General features: G+C 45.2%; 1 protein-coding gene across 2 annotated transcripts in view; it reads left to right on the forward strand.

Moving 5' to 3' along the window:
- Positions 1-13,207, forward strand: part of CAMK1D (calcium/calmodulin dependent protein kinase ID) — a 226,330-nt gene that overhangs the window by 199,367 nt on the left and 13,756 nt on the right. For both annotated transcript variants that reach the window (XM_075524407.1, XM_075524325.1), the window contains 2 exons: positions 8,072-8,184; positions 10,002-10,080. In XM_075524407.1, coding sequence (XP_075380522.1) covers positions 8,072-8,184; positions 10,002-10,080 — 192 coding nt within the window. The remainder of the gene's footprint in view (positions 1-8,071; positions 8,185-10,001; positions 10,081-13,207) is intronic.

Consider the following 13,207-nt stretch of genomic DNA (forward strand, 5'->3'; position numbering starts at 1 on the left):
GTGCAATGTTCATTCTTTACATTTTCATTTAGTCTTGAGCATAAGTTATATGCTACCCAAAATCGCTTTTTTATATTAAGATAGTATAGGAAGGCTTTATTTATTTGCATGTATGTTTATTTATTTAAAACGAAGTCTTGCCTAAAACCATCAGCTTTATGACTGGCTTTCCAATCTACATGAATATTTGAAAACTTGTTGAGTACAAAACTTTGCAGGGGGATGGATTTATCTTGGAGCAACCATCAATAGCAGGATGTAAAAAGCTTTTGCATAACAAAGCAAAAATCAACAGTGCTGATTCTGACTTCGTGGCAAAGCCCAGCGGGATATGCTACAGCAGAGAGGAAGACAGCAGGCATGCCAAAATATCTCGGAGGCTGCTTCACACATCACTCCCTAGTGCTCTTTTAGATGAGGATGGTGTGTGCTGACCCAAACTTACCATCTTCCACAAGCAAACCTGAGCATGGAAGGCCTAGGGATTGGGGTTTTTGGCGGTTCTGGTCCTTGCCAGCCATAGCAGGACAATCAGGTAGAGTCTTTTCTGTTTCTTTTGTAGTACTTTGCTGAGTACCAGCTTCAGAGAGCGGGAAGAAGGAGGATGCAGGTGGAAGACAGCAGTATGCTGCCTCACTTCCAGGCTCGACCGCTGCCTAGGTTCAGTTTATTGTCAAATATCCACCATGAAAATAAGTGTCCATCTGGCAGCCCACAGGAGGGCTGTGAACTGTTGCATCCTGGTTGCCTGGAGATAAACTTGGCTCTGCTTTCCTCCAAGTTTTCAGTCCCATTCAACCATGGCTCATGCACCAAAGGTCTTTTCTGCTGGCAGAACTATTGTTATTTCATTGTTGCTTTTATGTGTCTTGCTGAGGAATACGGGTGAGACAGTGCTAAGTAATGTGTCCTCCACGCCCAGTTTACGAACACATCTTTGATAGGTGGAAGGTTTCAAGCTCATCCATAATCCTTCCCCCTTCCTAAGCAAGGCTGCTCTTTCTGCAAGGTTCAGCTCAGTCGTTTTCTGCTCTGTTTTCCAAATTAGCGTGTGCTGGGCTTGTTGTCAAGCAAGGCATACAAACTCCTCGAATCTAAATTCCCCATTTGCTGTACGGGGAATTCCCAACCCTGAAGGCTTAAATCAGTTTAGTAAGAACGAGTCGCTGTGAATTCCTGTTTGCAGGACAAGGAAACCTTTTCAGAGTTTCTGTGCTTCATGTAATAAGGACTTGATTTGTATTATGTACAGTCAAAATGAATGGCGATAATGCGTTGCCATAGAAGGAGCATGGTAATGTGTTTGCCAGACTGTTACTGCTTGGGTGGGATTGGGTTGGAGATCAAACCACCTCCTTGAATATTTCTGCATGTGAGCTACACTCCTGTTACAGTCAGCAGCACTCCAGGGCTCACTTTGGTTACCCTAACGTAGGTGCTTAGTGCTGTTTCAGTCACATTCAGTGTCCCGCCTGGTCTCAAGCTGTGGCTGCAGGACAGTCCAGCCCTGCGTAGCCCCATGGCATACCTGCCAGCTGGGGACAGGGTTCCTGTGCACTTGACAGCTTCTCCAGTGGCACGGGGCTCTACGTGTGGGCACCTCAACCCAGCCTGGGTTGATGCAAGCAGTCATTTCACTGGGATGTGCCATTCAGTTGCCTAAACTTACGCTTTTAGTGCCACGCTGGGGTGTCCGGGACAGCCACGTGGATTTGGCAAGTGTCATGCACTACGGAGACCTTCCTTCTGGAGTGGCAGATAGAGGCCAAGCGGGAGACCATGGACTGTGTCGAGTAAGACCAGATGTCCATGCTGAGGCTACTGGATCACACCCTGCTCCGTAGTCAAATCCCTGCCTTCACAGTATGGTTTCTTCTGCTTTATGGTACATTTGCATCACTGTCCAGTCTCCGTTGACTCCATCTCTGTTGACTGCAATGGGAGCTTAGAAACCCAGCCCACATCCTACATGTCCTGATCTTGAACTGGGTCTCATCCTTGCTTCCAGGAATAGCCAGAAACTGCAGATGTGGCCTCGTAAGAAAGTGGATGTCAGGGGTGCAGCAAAGACAGAGAGGAAGAGGGGTCCTTCCCTAAGCTGGAAGGAAGTAGCCCTGCTGGGGTGTCTGATACCACCAGTGATGGGCACAGGTTTAACGTCTAGATTTGCTGTCTCAGCAGTGCCACACCACCGGAGGTAGCAGAGCCACCGTGCTCACGGTGCGGCATGGTGCTGAGATGCCACAAGCACCAGCAGCATAGCCACCCTGGTGCACTGCTGGTAGTTAATCCTGCCCTGAGCAGGAGTTATTAATTCCAATATATCACCACACCCATCCGGATATGCCATTTCCAGCTCCACAGTCAGCACAGTTGGAGCTACTTGCACATGCCCAAACCAGTCGGAGATGTATTTATGCATAGGGCAATCCAAGCACATCATCCTGCATCACCTCCCCACCTCTCCCACGAATCTGCACAGCCACTCTGAACAGACCGTTGTCTTTTAAGAAGATGGAAACTCAGGGGAATCCAACACAGAAGCCAGGCATAAATTAAAGATGCTTTGAGCTATTATTACTGCAAGTGGTTTGAGTGCCTCCAGACGCAAGCTCAGCCTCACGTGAGAGCGTTCAGTTTATGACACTGGAAGAACAAACTGTTTCTGGGGCACTGACATTCTAGACAAATATTTGTTTCTGTGATATGCAAGGTGAAGGATGTCTTAGGAAAGAATACCTTTGTTTCAGTGCCAGTCTCTAATGTGTCTCATTAATGACAGCCAGATTGCAGAAGCTGCACCAGAGGAGTTTTTATCAAAAACTGTTTTGCATGAGAAGTCATTATTCACACAAACTAATTTTAGCAGCCTGAAATTTCCTGTTATTCCAGTTGCAATATTTCTCAATTAGAAACAGCCTCATTGTTGAGCTCAGCTTTCTGCTTATCACAAGGTAGTTTTGGTACATGTTCAGCTTAAAAACATAAAGCATAAGAAGAGCAAGAGACTTCACTGGATTCCCAGCAGCTGGATTTTGGACCTGTCTGGGTCACATGAGAGGTTACAAAAGCTTGGGGAGCTAAAATACTGATTGCGTGCAGGCCTGATATAACAAAGATTAAGTTAATATATGTAAAAAATAGAAGATCATGTTCCAAAGCTGGAAGAGCACCCGGGGCCACAGCTCTGCCTCAGCCCCTGGTTATTCATCCTCAACACCTCCTGTCTCTTCTGCACTAGGCTGAACACATTTTGCCCTGAATTTTCTTCTGATTCTGTTCACTGGTAGGACAAGAGAATTACTGGTTTGTTATTGCTATTTATAAACAATGAGTATCTGGAGATAAATCATGGATCATACTTTCCTGTACTTCTTTGCTGCTGAGTTGCTTTTGATTTTCAAGTAGATGTGCACGAAATCATCAATGATGTTTGTATGGAAGGATTAACCAGGGACAGTACAAAGTATATTATGCCATAAAAAGTTTCCACCATCGTCCTGGAGTCATGCGTTGGGAAAAGCTGGTCAGGCATCTCACCTGCCTGGCACCTCACACAAGCCTAAGCAAGAAAGTGAGCAGTAACTTACTTGTTCGGTACTGGAAGGAGAATTAGTGGTGGCAAAATGCACACAGGCATGTTGGATTGCTCAGGATATCACAGTTAAACACTGGGAAAACAACCCCAAATGATTGCTCCTCATTGCTTGCTTCTTAATTTATTTTTTATTCCCCATGTAATATGTCCTTGTTCACAGTTTCATGAGGGCACCAGTGTCAGCCAATATCAGGGTCCGTTCCTAAAGTAAGAAGAAATACATGTGTTTATCCCTATAAATAGCACTTGGACAACTTCACACACATCTCAGGTCTTTGAGCATTTACTGAGTTCTTTGCTCTAATCTCACTATCAAATTGTTTGTAAAACTAACCCCAGTGCCTCTCGTGTTGCAGGTTGCATACCCTGACCATGCAAACGGGTTATTTAGCCTTTAGTATCACTCCCAATATGTAACAGGAGCTTGCAGACATTTGTTTTCTCTGTCTGGTGATGAGAAGGCATTCCTGATATTCCTCTTGTACTCTCCTGATGGCTTCTAGAAATTACTTCTAGCAATATCTTTCTTCTGTACAGCCACCTGTTTTTTTCTTATCTGCATCCCATTCTTTTTAGGGCAAGACTGGGAATAGGAGGTTAAGGGAAAATATGTTGCTGATGTGATAAGGTTGCTAAATAATTCTGAAAAGCTTTTATTTGGTTAAACTGCAAGAAAATGACGACAACTAATAGCTGCCTAAAGCTCCCCCAGAAAAATGCAGGATTTTTTTCACACTGAAGACAGAGGGGTTATTTTTGTATTTCTGCATATATAAAGAAAAGCAGCAGAACCTCTGATAGTGAGGTCGTTTTTTCACACAGAAATGTCCCACCAGATGGAAATGAAGTCGGTGGGATTTTGATTCTGTGAGAATTAAATAAAAACTTATTATGGACTTTGGAAGGTGGCCCAGTTGCTGGAAGTCCAGCAAGATTTCCTCCAGCCATAAATTGCATGATAGGCTAATTTACTGGGGCTTTCCCATCCCTCACTGCAAAGCGAGTAACGTTAAAACATTGAAGTAAGTGACATTAAAGCTTCTGTTGTCTTCCTACACTCTGATTTTAAGGGAAAGGACAGCAAGACCGCCTATATTTTGGCTCCCAAGCCCTCCCTGTGCCAGATGCCCTGGTGTTCCCCTCCCACGTGCCACCTCCTCTGTCCTGAGGAGCTTGCTCCCTTCTCATGGGCTTTCTGGTGTAGGTCCTCAATGATTTGCCTCCTGGAGGAACATCCTTGGGTCCCCCTATGCAGGAGGGTCATCCCCATCCCTGGCCGCACCAGGACCAGCCCTTGCCCCGCACTCAGCCCGCTGTCAGGCAGGGGGCTGGTTTGGAGGGATGTCCCTGCCCATGACCTGTAGTGGAGACTAACACTTCTCAAGCTCTCACCAGCAAGGGAAAAGCAGTGCCAAAAGAGCCTGTTTTCTGCACTGTGCCCAGCTTCCAGTAGCTCTGGCAGCCTCCTGCATGACTCTGACTCCTTGTACAGCCCTTCCACCATGCACCCCTGCGATGGGCTGTGGTGATCTCCCAGACACAGAGGTAGATACCCCAGACATATGTAGATACTCAAGCCATGCAGAGGAACAGGGGAAGAGCTGGATGTGTGGGAAAGGGATTGAAAGGCTCTGGAGAGGCTGGGGCTCTTGCTGGGGTTCGTGTCTCTCTGTTCCCCCCCTTGCAGGGTTATAGCCCTCCAGCTCTGTGCTGCTCAGCAGTTTGCTCCTACCTTTTGCTGCCATGAGCGTGTATAAATCACAGCAGCCCTAACTTGTGCTCTTGTACCTTTGCCAAGGTAATTAGTACAGTGCACATTTTAAGAAAGTTATTTCTCTCTCCGGAGCAGCCTGCCAGCACCTCGGCATGCACAGCGCTGTCTGCTCACCCTAAAATGTTTTATCAGAGCAGTTTGGTTTTGTTTAAGGAAAGTGCTGAGGAAGGCAAGAAATTAATGAAGCGCTGTCAGGCTTCTTATACAGAGCCCACTGTGTCCCCCAGGGAGGAGGGACAGAGTGATGGCTCCGAGTGCCTTTGGAGGAGCAGTTTTCTTCCAGCCTGGACATCTCCACCCCAGTGGCCATCCTAACAGTTGTAGTGCTGGTGCTGTCAACTCCAGCCTTTCCAAACCCCTCAGTAAAGCACCCAAAATCTTGAGGGTTGTGACAACAGAGGAGGAAGGTGAAAATCAGTTTGTTGCGTCCTCCTCCCCAAGACTGTGGGACATAAGCACTGATATTTATTACATTAAAGAAAGTTATATAAATGTTCTTCATAGATAGCTGTAGAGCTGGATCCTGGTGGTGGATCCAGTTTCTGCATTAGCTTGCCAGATGTTTTTCCTTCATTATCCAGGTGTATAGTGGCTTTTTGGCATTTGTTTAAATGCACCGTTTTTAATGGCCCTTCTCATACACCACTTCCACCACTGGGTTTCACATAGGAGTTGCTGCATTGAGCCCCATACACGTGTGCCCATTAAGTAGGTATGCAGTCCTGCTCTGAACGTAAATGCTTGTCTGGCATGAGGTTATCTTACTTGCTTTTGATAATGGCAGTCATCCAGTGGGACACAAATGAGGACTGGCTCATCTGCTTTGCAAGATAAAGAAAGAGATTTCTGATTCAGTTGAACCGCAGTGGATTCATTATAATTTTGCAAATTTCAGTAGAGTTCTTCCAGGTCCATATGGATCTGATGCAGATCAACATCTCACTCAGCATTTAAATTATTTATCAAGCACACTGGCTCCTCAGACCTAACAAAACATTGCTCCTTTCACCCTCAAGTGTTGAGTTGGTTCAAATAACGTCCAGGGCAGCTGGCTGGCTTTGAGTTATAAATAACTTGAGTATTTCATTTCTTACAGTTCCCCTCCCTTGCTCTGTTGTTGCTACAGTGTAGTGTTTCAGTCTGTTTATAATGGCTGGCTCTCTCCAATTAAATGCTTTATTGAGGTTGATTGACTCAGGGTTTAAGAAAACTGTAGCAAAAAGATCATTTCAATATCAACGAAGTATGTGAAAGAATAATTTACATCATAGACTAGATATAAGAGAAAAAAAAGCATCATCTCTATATGAGACAGTAGGGGCAGAAAGGCCTGTTTAACTGTGAGCAGGATGGGTTTGCTAAAACCTTGGACCAGGCTCAGAGGTAAATCTGGCACTTTGCAACATTGGTATTAAAACTTGAAGCAGGGGTATCTTTGCTGGCATGTCTGCACAGACAGGGACAGACTACTGCATGCAGCATTGGCTGCCTGAGGGATCTCTGACACACGACTTCTATCACTGCATTTGCTTAAGGCAGTGCGGGATGTGGTTTTCCCACGTCTGCAGGGCTGGAGGAGCCCTGCCTTGGCAGAGTGACTATCCTGGGAAGGTGCACCCTGAGTGTTTTGGCTCAAAGTAGGCAAATAATGTTCAATGTTCTGCTTGTCCTGGGGCTAGGTTTTCTAAGTCTGATTATAAATACTGAAAACCAGGACAGGACTGTCATTAGCCTTAGGCAAGGTAGGCAATTTGATGTGGGCAGCAAAATCACTTGCAGAAGTGAGAAGGGGAAGGGCTCTCCGTGTGTCTCTGCAGCAGTGGCAGGTCCGTGTGCAGCCTGTGCAGGCTCTGCTGTGGAGGTGGAGTGACTCCCAGACATCCTCCTTGCAAGGACCTGGGGACAGAGCCCAGCACAAGCCACAGACACATCCTGCCCTCTGTCTGATAGTGCTGTGGGTCTCCTTGTCCTGCTTTGCACTAGATCTTCCTCCCCGTTTTGCTGGAGAAGAGGTCCATGCAGGTGGCCAGTGGCTCTCCAGATGTACAACGAACTTTCCTATACAGCTACAATCTCTTGCACAATATAGAGACCACAGGTTGTGCTCAAAGCCTGTCCTGATGCCATGCAGGTGACTGGGTAGGCGTCGTCACCTCTCCACCATCCAGGAGAGAGTAAAGCCGGTGTAAGTGGCTTGTGTAAGATGTTGGGTGAGAACAGTCGAGAAGGACAACCACAGCAGTGAAGCCAGTACGGAGAAGACTCTTGGATAGGTAATGGTTGTGCTGAGGTATGAGAGGGACTGGTGCTGTGTGGGTGTAGGGTGTAGCCCATGAAAACTCCTCTTAGCACATGTATAGGAGAGGATGGAAGGGCTCATGGCTGTGTAATAAAACTATTCCTCTGGCTAAACACCCAAAAGCATGCAGAGAGAGGCCAGGATATCTGCATGAGTCAGTGCAGGATCAACAGCACTGGGTTTCCATGCAGAATTCCTCTTCGTCCAGGATGGTGCCAATCTCCAGAAGTGGGTTTACATGTCCCTGAACAAACTTCTCTTGTGGTAGTGCTTGCCTGCTTGAAAACTTACTGGGGCAAGTCTTAAACAAGATTTTCTCCTTCTTTTTCCTCCCTCTTTCTCACCTTCTTGGCAGAGACAGGTCCGAGGGTCACATGTCTCTTTTCTTGTTCTCCATTAGGCTCTGTGGGTACCCCCCTTTCTATGATGAAAATGACTCCAAACTCTTTGAGCAGATCCTTAAGGCGGAGTATGAGTTTGACTCTCCATATTGGGATGACATCTCCGAGTCTGGTAAGAAGCTACTGCTCATTTAATTGCAACAATCATGCATGCATGCCTGCCTATTGCAGATCTCTTCCTCTGGGCGTGAGAACGCACCCTGCATCATGTGTGGAGCTCGTTTTAACTGAAAAACATTGGGAATGTGCAACTGAAAAACATTGGGAATGTGCATTTCTTTTAGCTCAAATAGTTATGGGAGGTTATTTCTGCAGGAGAGCCAATTGAGTACCATTTCGTCCAGTTACACACAAAGCACTAAAAGGTAGCTCGAACAGAGGATGAAGATAGCAGAATACTGTCCCACGAAGACAAAGAAATTTAACTTCTCCATCATACCCAAATAAAATGCAGATGGTTTTTGTGTCACTAATAATAATAAGGCAACCTAGTTCGACTCTGTTACTAGAACAGTACTGCATGTCCAAAATGAGTCTGCAGTGTACACGGCAAAGACAAACCAAGAAATTAATGGCTTCCAAGTGAGGCAGGTTTAAGCAGATTCAGAAACTGGGAGTACCATCCATGTGGTTGGATTCAGATAGCTGCCCATATGCTCGCCCAGTTCCCCACCCAGTGCAGAAGACATTTAACCCATAGCACCTGCCTGTGCCTGCTCTAGTCAGTCTGGCAGGGAGGCAGATATACTACCCTGTTACAGGCAAATGTGCCTAAAGGCTTCTGTCTCCAGCATGGCTCATGGTCTGCCAGCGTCAGTGTCTATAGGTGACAGCAGGGGCACGTTCAGCATTGCACCCTGCGTGTGCCCCTGACGTGCTGTGTGGTCTCCAAGAGGTCACGCAAGCTTGGTGTCCAACCTGTCCAACCTGGGGGAACATCTGCCATTTCACACAGGGTAAGAAATGAATTCTAGGAACATTTTATCAGACAAAAATATCCCTAGAAATGCAGTTTTCTGATTCATTAGTACTACTGATTAAGGCAGGGGAGATATAAAAAGAAGTGTTTTATTTTAAAGATGATTATATATCCTGTTATCTCTGCATAGAACAACATTTCATGCTGCTTACATCCGCGGTCCAGATATCATTGTGATGGATTGCTTAAAAATATATGTGATGAGAAGTTTTTTTAAGCCCATAAGGGTTTTCTGAGAAAATATGAATGTCTGCTGGCAGACCCCTTTGCATTTTGGGGGAAAAGTCCATCATCTAAATCAGCACAAAGATTTTCCTGCCATATTTGGCTTTGCTGTGGCTCCTTCAACTACTCTCTCCTGAAACTACTGGATGCACGCCATGCTGTGATCTCCCTTCCCTCCATTATAGTGTCAATTAAAAACACACTACCTCATGCCCAAGGGAGTCCATTTTCCTCGGTAACTTCTTTTTAAATACACAACATGTCTTCACAACTGCCCATATGTGTGATTCCTTGGAATGAGCAATGAGAAGCTCCTCTTACTGTGGCATCTGACCTCCTCCTTGCCTTTCCCACTCAGTTTATCAGCATCTCCAACAGATGTGGCCATATGCAGACCACTAAGATAGTCAGGGGCACTTGGGTGACCAAGGAGCTGGGAGCTAGGAGGCTCGAACTCTGCTGATTCTGAATTATTCATGCCATTCCTAAATATACCTGCAGGAGTAGAAGCCTTCAGCTTTTACCTGCCATATTACCTGCCTGGATTTGGTCCTAAGTCACTTTGGTTATATCTGTATTAATAAATGACAAATGACCCAAGGCCATTTTCTGGTGCTGTGGCCAGATGGCACTTGGTAGCATGGTCAATGCTGTTGGCTGATCATCCTGCGGCAGAACTGGACATCAACCCTATTGCTTTAAATTATTTTCTCTTTTTTTTACAGCTAAAGACTTCATTCGGAATTTGATGGAGAAGGACCCTAACAAAAGATACACCTGTGAGCAAGCAGCACGGCACCCTTGGTAAGCAACAGTCACTGCTGTGTGAAACCCTCAGGACAGAGAGCACCATTTTACATTCATGGGTGGAAGTGTTTTTTCTGTCACATAGTATACTAACCTCTACTAAATAACTCTGTGCTCTTATTCTGACAACCCCTGCTTTTCTCCTCCAGATTTTCCTGGAAAACCATGATGGACTTTAACCTCATGCACCAACCTATTGAGTATCTGTATAAGGATTCAGTGAAATTCTGAATTATGCATGTTGACTGTAGTGCAGCAGCGCGATATGCCAGAATGATTGAACCCAGAGATCGTATTATGGGGCAAAAGGTCAAATTCTACAGGTGTGCAGAAAGCTGGGTATCAACCTGCTCATGAGGTCCTTGCCAAAGTAATATCAGAGCACTTAAGAGCACCCCATGAAGTAGGAAGACCTCATCTGTGCTTCACAGATGATAGTCCACCTCCTACTTGCAGTAGGGACCTGGTTTCACATGCTGTTTATCCTCTCTTGTTGAATGGAAGAGATAGAAAACTCTAGAGAGGGATCAGATCAGCTGAGTCTGAATTGGCTATAGCAATGCTGTCTCTCTGCAGTGGCTACAGAAAAGTACCTGGCCTGACTGTATTCATAATGTAGACCTCTTTAATGCTTTAAATTAGATGATACCATTGCACAGGGCTGACTTCACCAACATCACCCAAGTACTATGTAGCTGAAAAAAAGAGTGCCTCATGTGCTTTTGACCAACCCTGAGTGACTGAGCATCACCCCACGCTACCAGCTGCACCCAAAAATGGGCTTTGGATGTAAGTCTTTTAGGGCAGGGATCATTATATATGAAGTGAGATATTATTTTGGTTGTTATAATAGGTGCAACAGAAAGGAGTCATTGGCATGACATTCTCACCCCAGGTGTGCATTAGACTGTGTTTTTATGTTATCACAGTTACCACAAATGCCATTTCCTTTTGCAGTTTCTGGAGCACTGCTTGGATAAGAGCATTAAGCTGTGTGTTTGCAGGGGAGCCAAAGTTTTTCCTGAGCATTTATAGCCCCTCAGAAAAGCAACTGGGCCAGTGTCATAACTAGCTCAACAGCTTGATGGACCACAAAACCATCCTGGCAATGCAATTTCAGCCCAGGGATCATCCTCCAGTAGTGTAGTTGAGTATAAAACGCATGGTAAGAAAAGCACAGGCATAGAAGTTGTCAGTGAGTTTTAAGGTAGCACTGCTTTCTGCTGGGAGTTGGAGACATCCATTCAGAGGATGGAGTCTGCATCTCTCTGAGGCTGGGGAGCTTTGTCAGCAGGGGTCTGGTTACCTCTGCTTCCTCAGCAGACATGGGTTTTGGACATACTCCTTCACCTTTGTGGCTCTGAAGGGACAGAACTTGGTACCCAGCTTAAAATTGTGTTAAATTTCAAAGCAGAGTAAAACTTAATGGCTGTAGCTCTGGAACAATGCTTTAGTTTGGCTTCAAGGGGTTTATGCCCTTTTCCCTGACACTCACTGGTTTGTCTCATCTCATTGCTGCTTCCAGTCCTGGGACTAGATGGAAAGTAAATCCTTTCAAAGGTTTTTACCATTTTGGCTTACTTGCTGATAAAGTTTTACCAATATACAGGCTGATGACTTACCCCCATCATTAATTAACGATTTGGCACTCACGAAGGTGTGCAGTAAGTTATGACTACACAAGTGGTAGAAATACAGTGAAATGGCACTGATTTCTCCATAGTGGGAATGATGTGCTGAAGTCTGACTGCAGATTGTCAGTCACTGTGATTACAAATCAGGCTGAAGATAAGATTGAGGCTCAGCCTTTACAATTAAAAAGTTTTTAGGAAAGGCTTGGGATGCAGAAGGCAATGTAAATCATTGAGAAAAGCCAGGTTCGTGCTTTTCATCCTCCGTACCGATGACAATGAGAAACATTTTACAGATGGTTATTAGCTGCATCAGTGGCTGGCATCAATACAAATGAGAGCTGAGGAGAAGTCAAGACCTCGGCCTGCCCTTTTTCCAATGTCCCATCAATAACTGCATTGTCTGTGTGACAAAAAGGAAATTTGGGAAATGGAATCCAGCTTTTGTGAGATGAAAAAAAAAAAATACATTTTTAAATGATACTGACCTAAGCCTCAGGAAATTAAACAAGTTACAAAAGTCAATATTAGAAATACAGAATAAACAATGAGAGTGCAGCTCCCAGCAGAGAATGAGGTGACCATTTGTATAACTCAGAGGCAGATTTTCCAAAGCCTTACATCCAAGATACACAAAACGTAAGCATCCAGCTCTTGGCCCCGCTACATCTGTGTTGGTTGCTGGAGTGCAACAAAGAAACGTGGCATTTGTAAGACACACAGCTTCTGGGCCCTCCTAAAGGAACAAAATGATAAAAAGTATTTTTGTTCCTTTTTTTTTTCTTTTTTTTCTTTTGCATGTCATGGCCAGGGGCCAATGGAAACTCACAGACTGCTCCATAATTTTTTATATTTTCTACAGAATCCAATCTTCCATTAAAAAAACAACCCCCAAAAAATGGTTTTCCCCTATTTCTGTGGCAAGGGGTCATCTTCTGCCCCACTGACTTTGCAAGGCAGTGGTTCATTTGCAGGGCTACCTCCTAACCATGTAAAGCATGGCTCAGGGTCTGCCTTCGAGATGTCGGGCATGTAAATGGCACTGCAGTAGGGAGGGTTAAATTATTCACCATGTTTCCATACCCCATCCCAAATCCACCTCCCCTCGACACAGAGACAATACGTGCCAGTGGATGAAAGAGCAGAAGGACAGCTGTACAGTGAAAGCAAAGCATGGAGGTTTCCAAAGATATGGCTTCAGATCTGCCTCTGTCCTCCCCAGTGAGCTCTTGAGCAAAACTTGATATCTCATTCCTCTTGCTCTGAAAAGCTTCCTGTAACATAAATGCTGCAGTTATGGACCTCTCTGGAGAGTGGTGCAGTGATTTTTTGGAGGGTTTGGATCCTGTAGTGATAAAAGCTACTAAAATGCCTTTTTGGATAATCAAGGCTACTCACCCAGATATTATCTGTTATTTCAGAGTTAGTGCTAGGATCTCCTTTTGCCAAGCCATTGCTCAAGAAGCATTTTCCACCCAGATTGCTTACGCCAG

Source organism: Mycteria americana, chromosome 1 (assembly GCF_035582795.1).
Source record: "Mycteria americana isolate JAX WOST 10 ecotype Jacksonville Zoo and Gardens chromosome 1, USCA_MyAme_1.0, whole genome shotgun sequence".
Classification (NCBI taxonomy): domain Eukaryota; kingdom Metazoa; phylum Chordata; class Aves; order Ciconiiformes; family Ciconiidae; genus Mycteria; species Mycteria americana.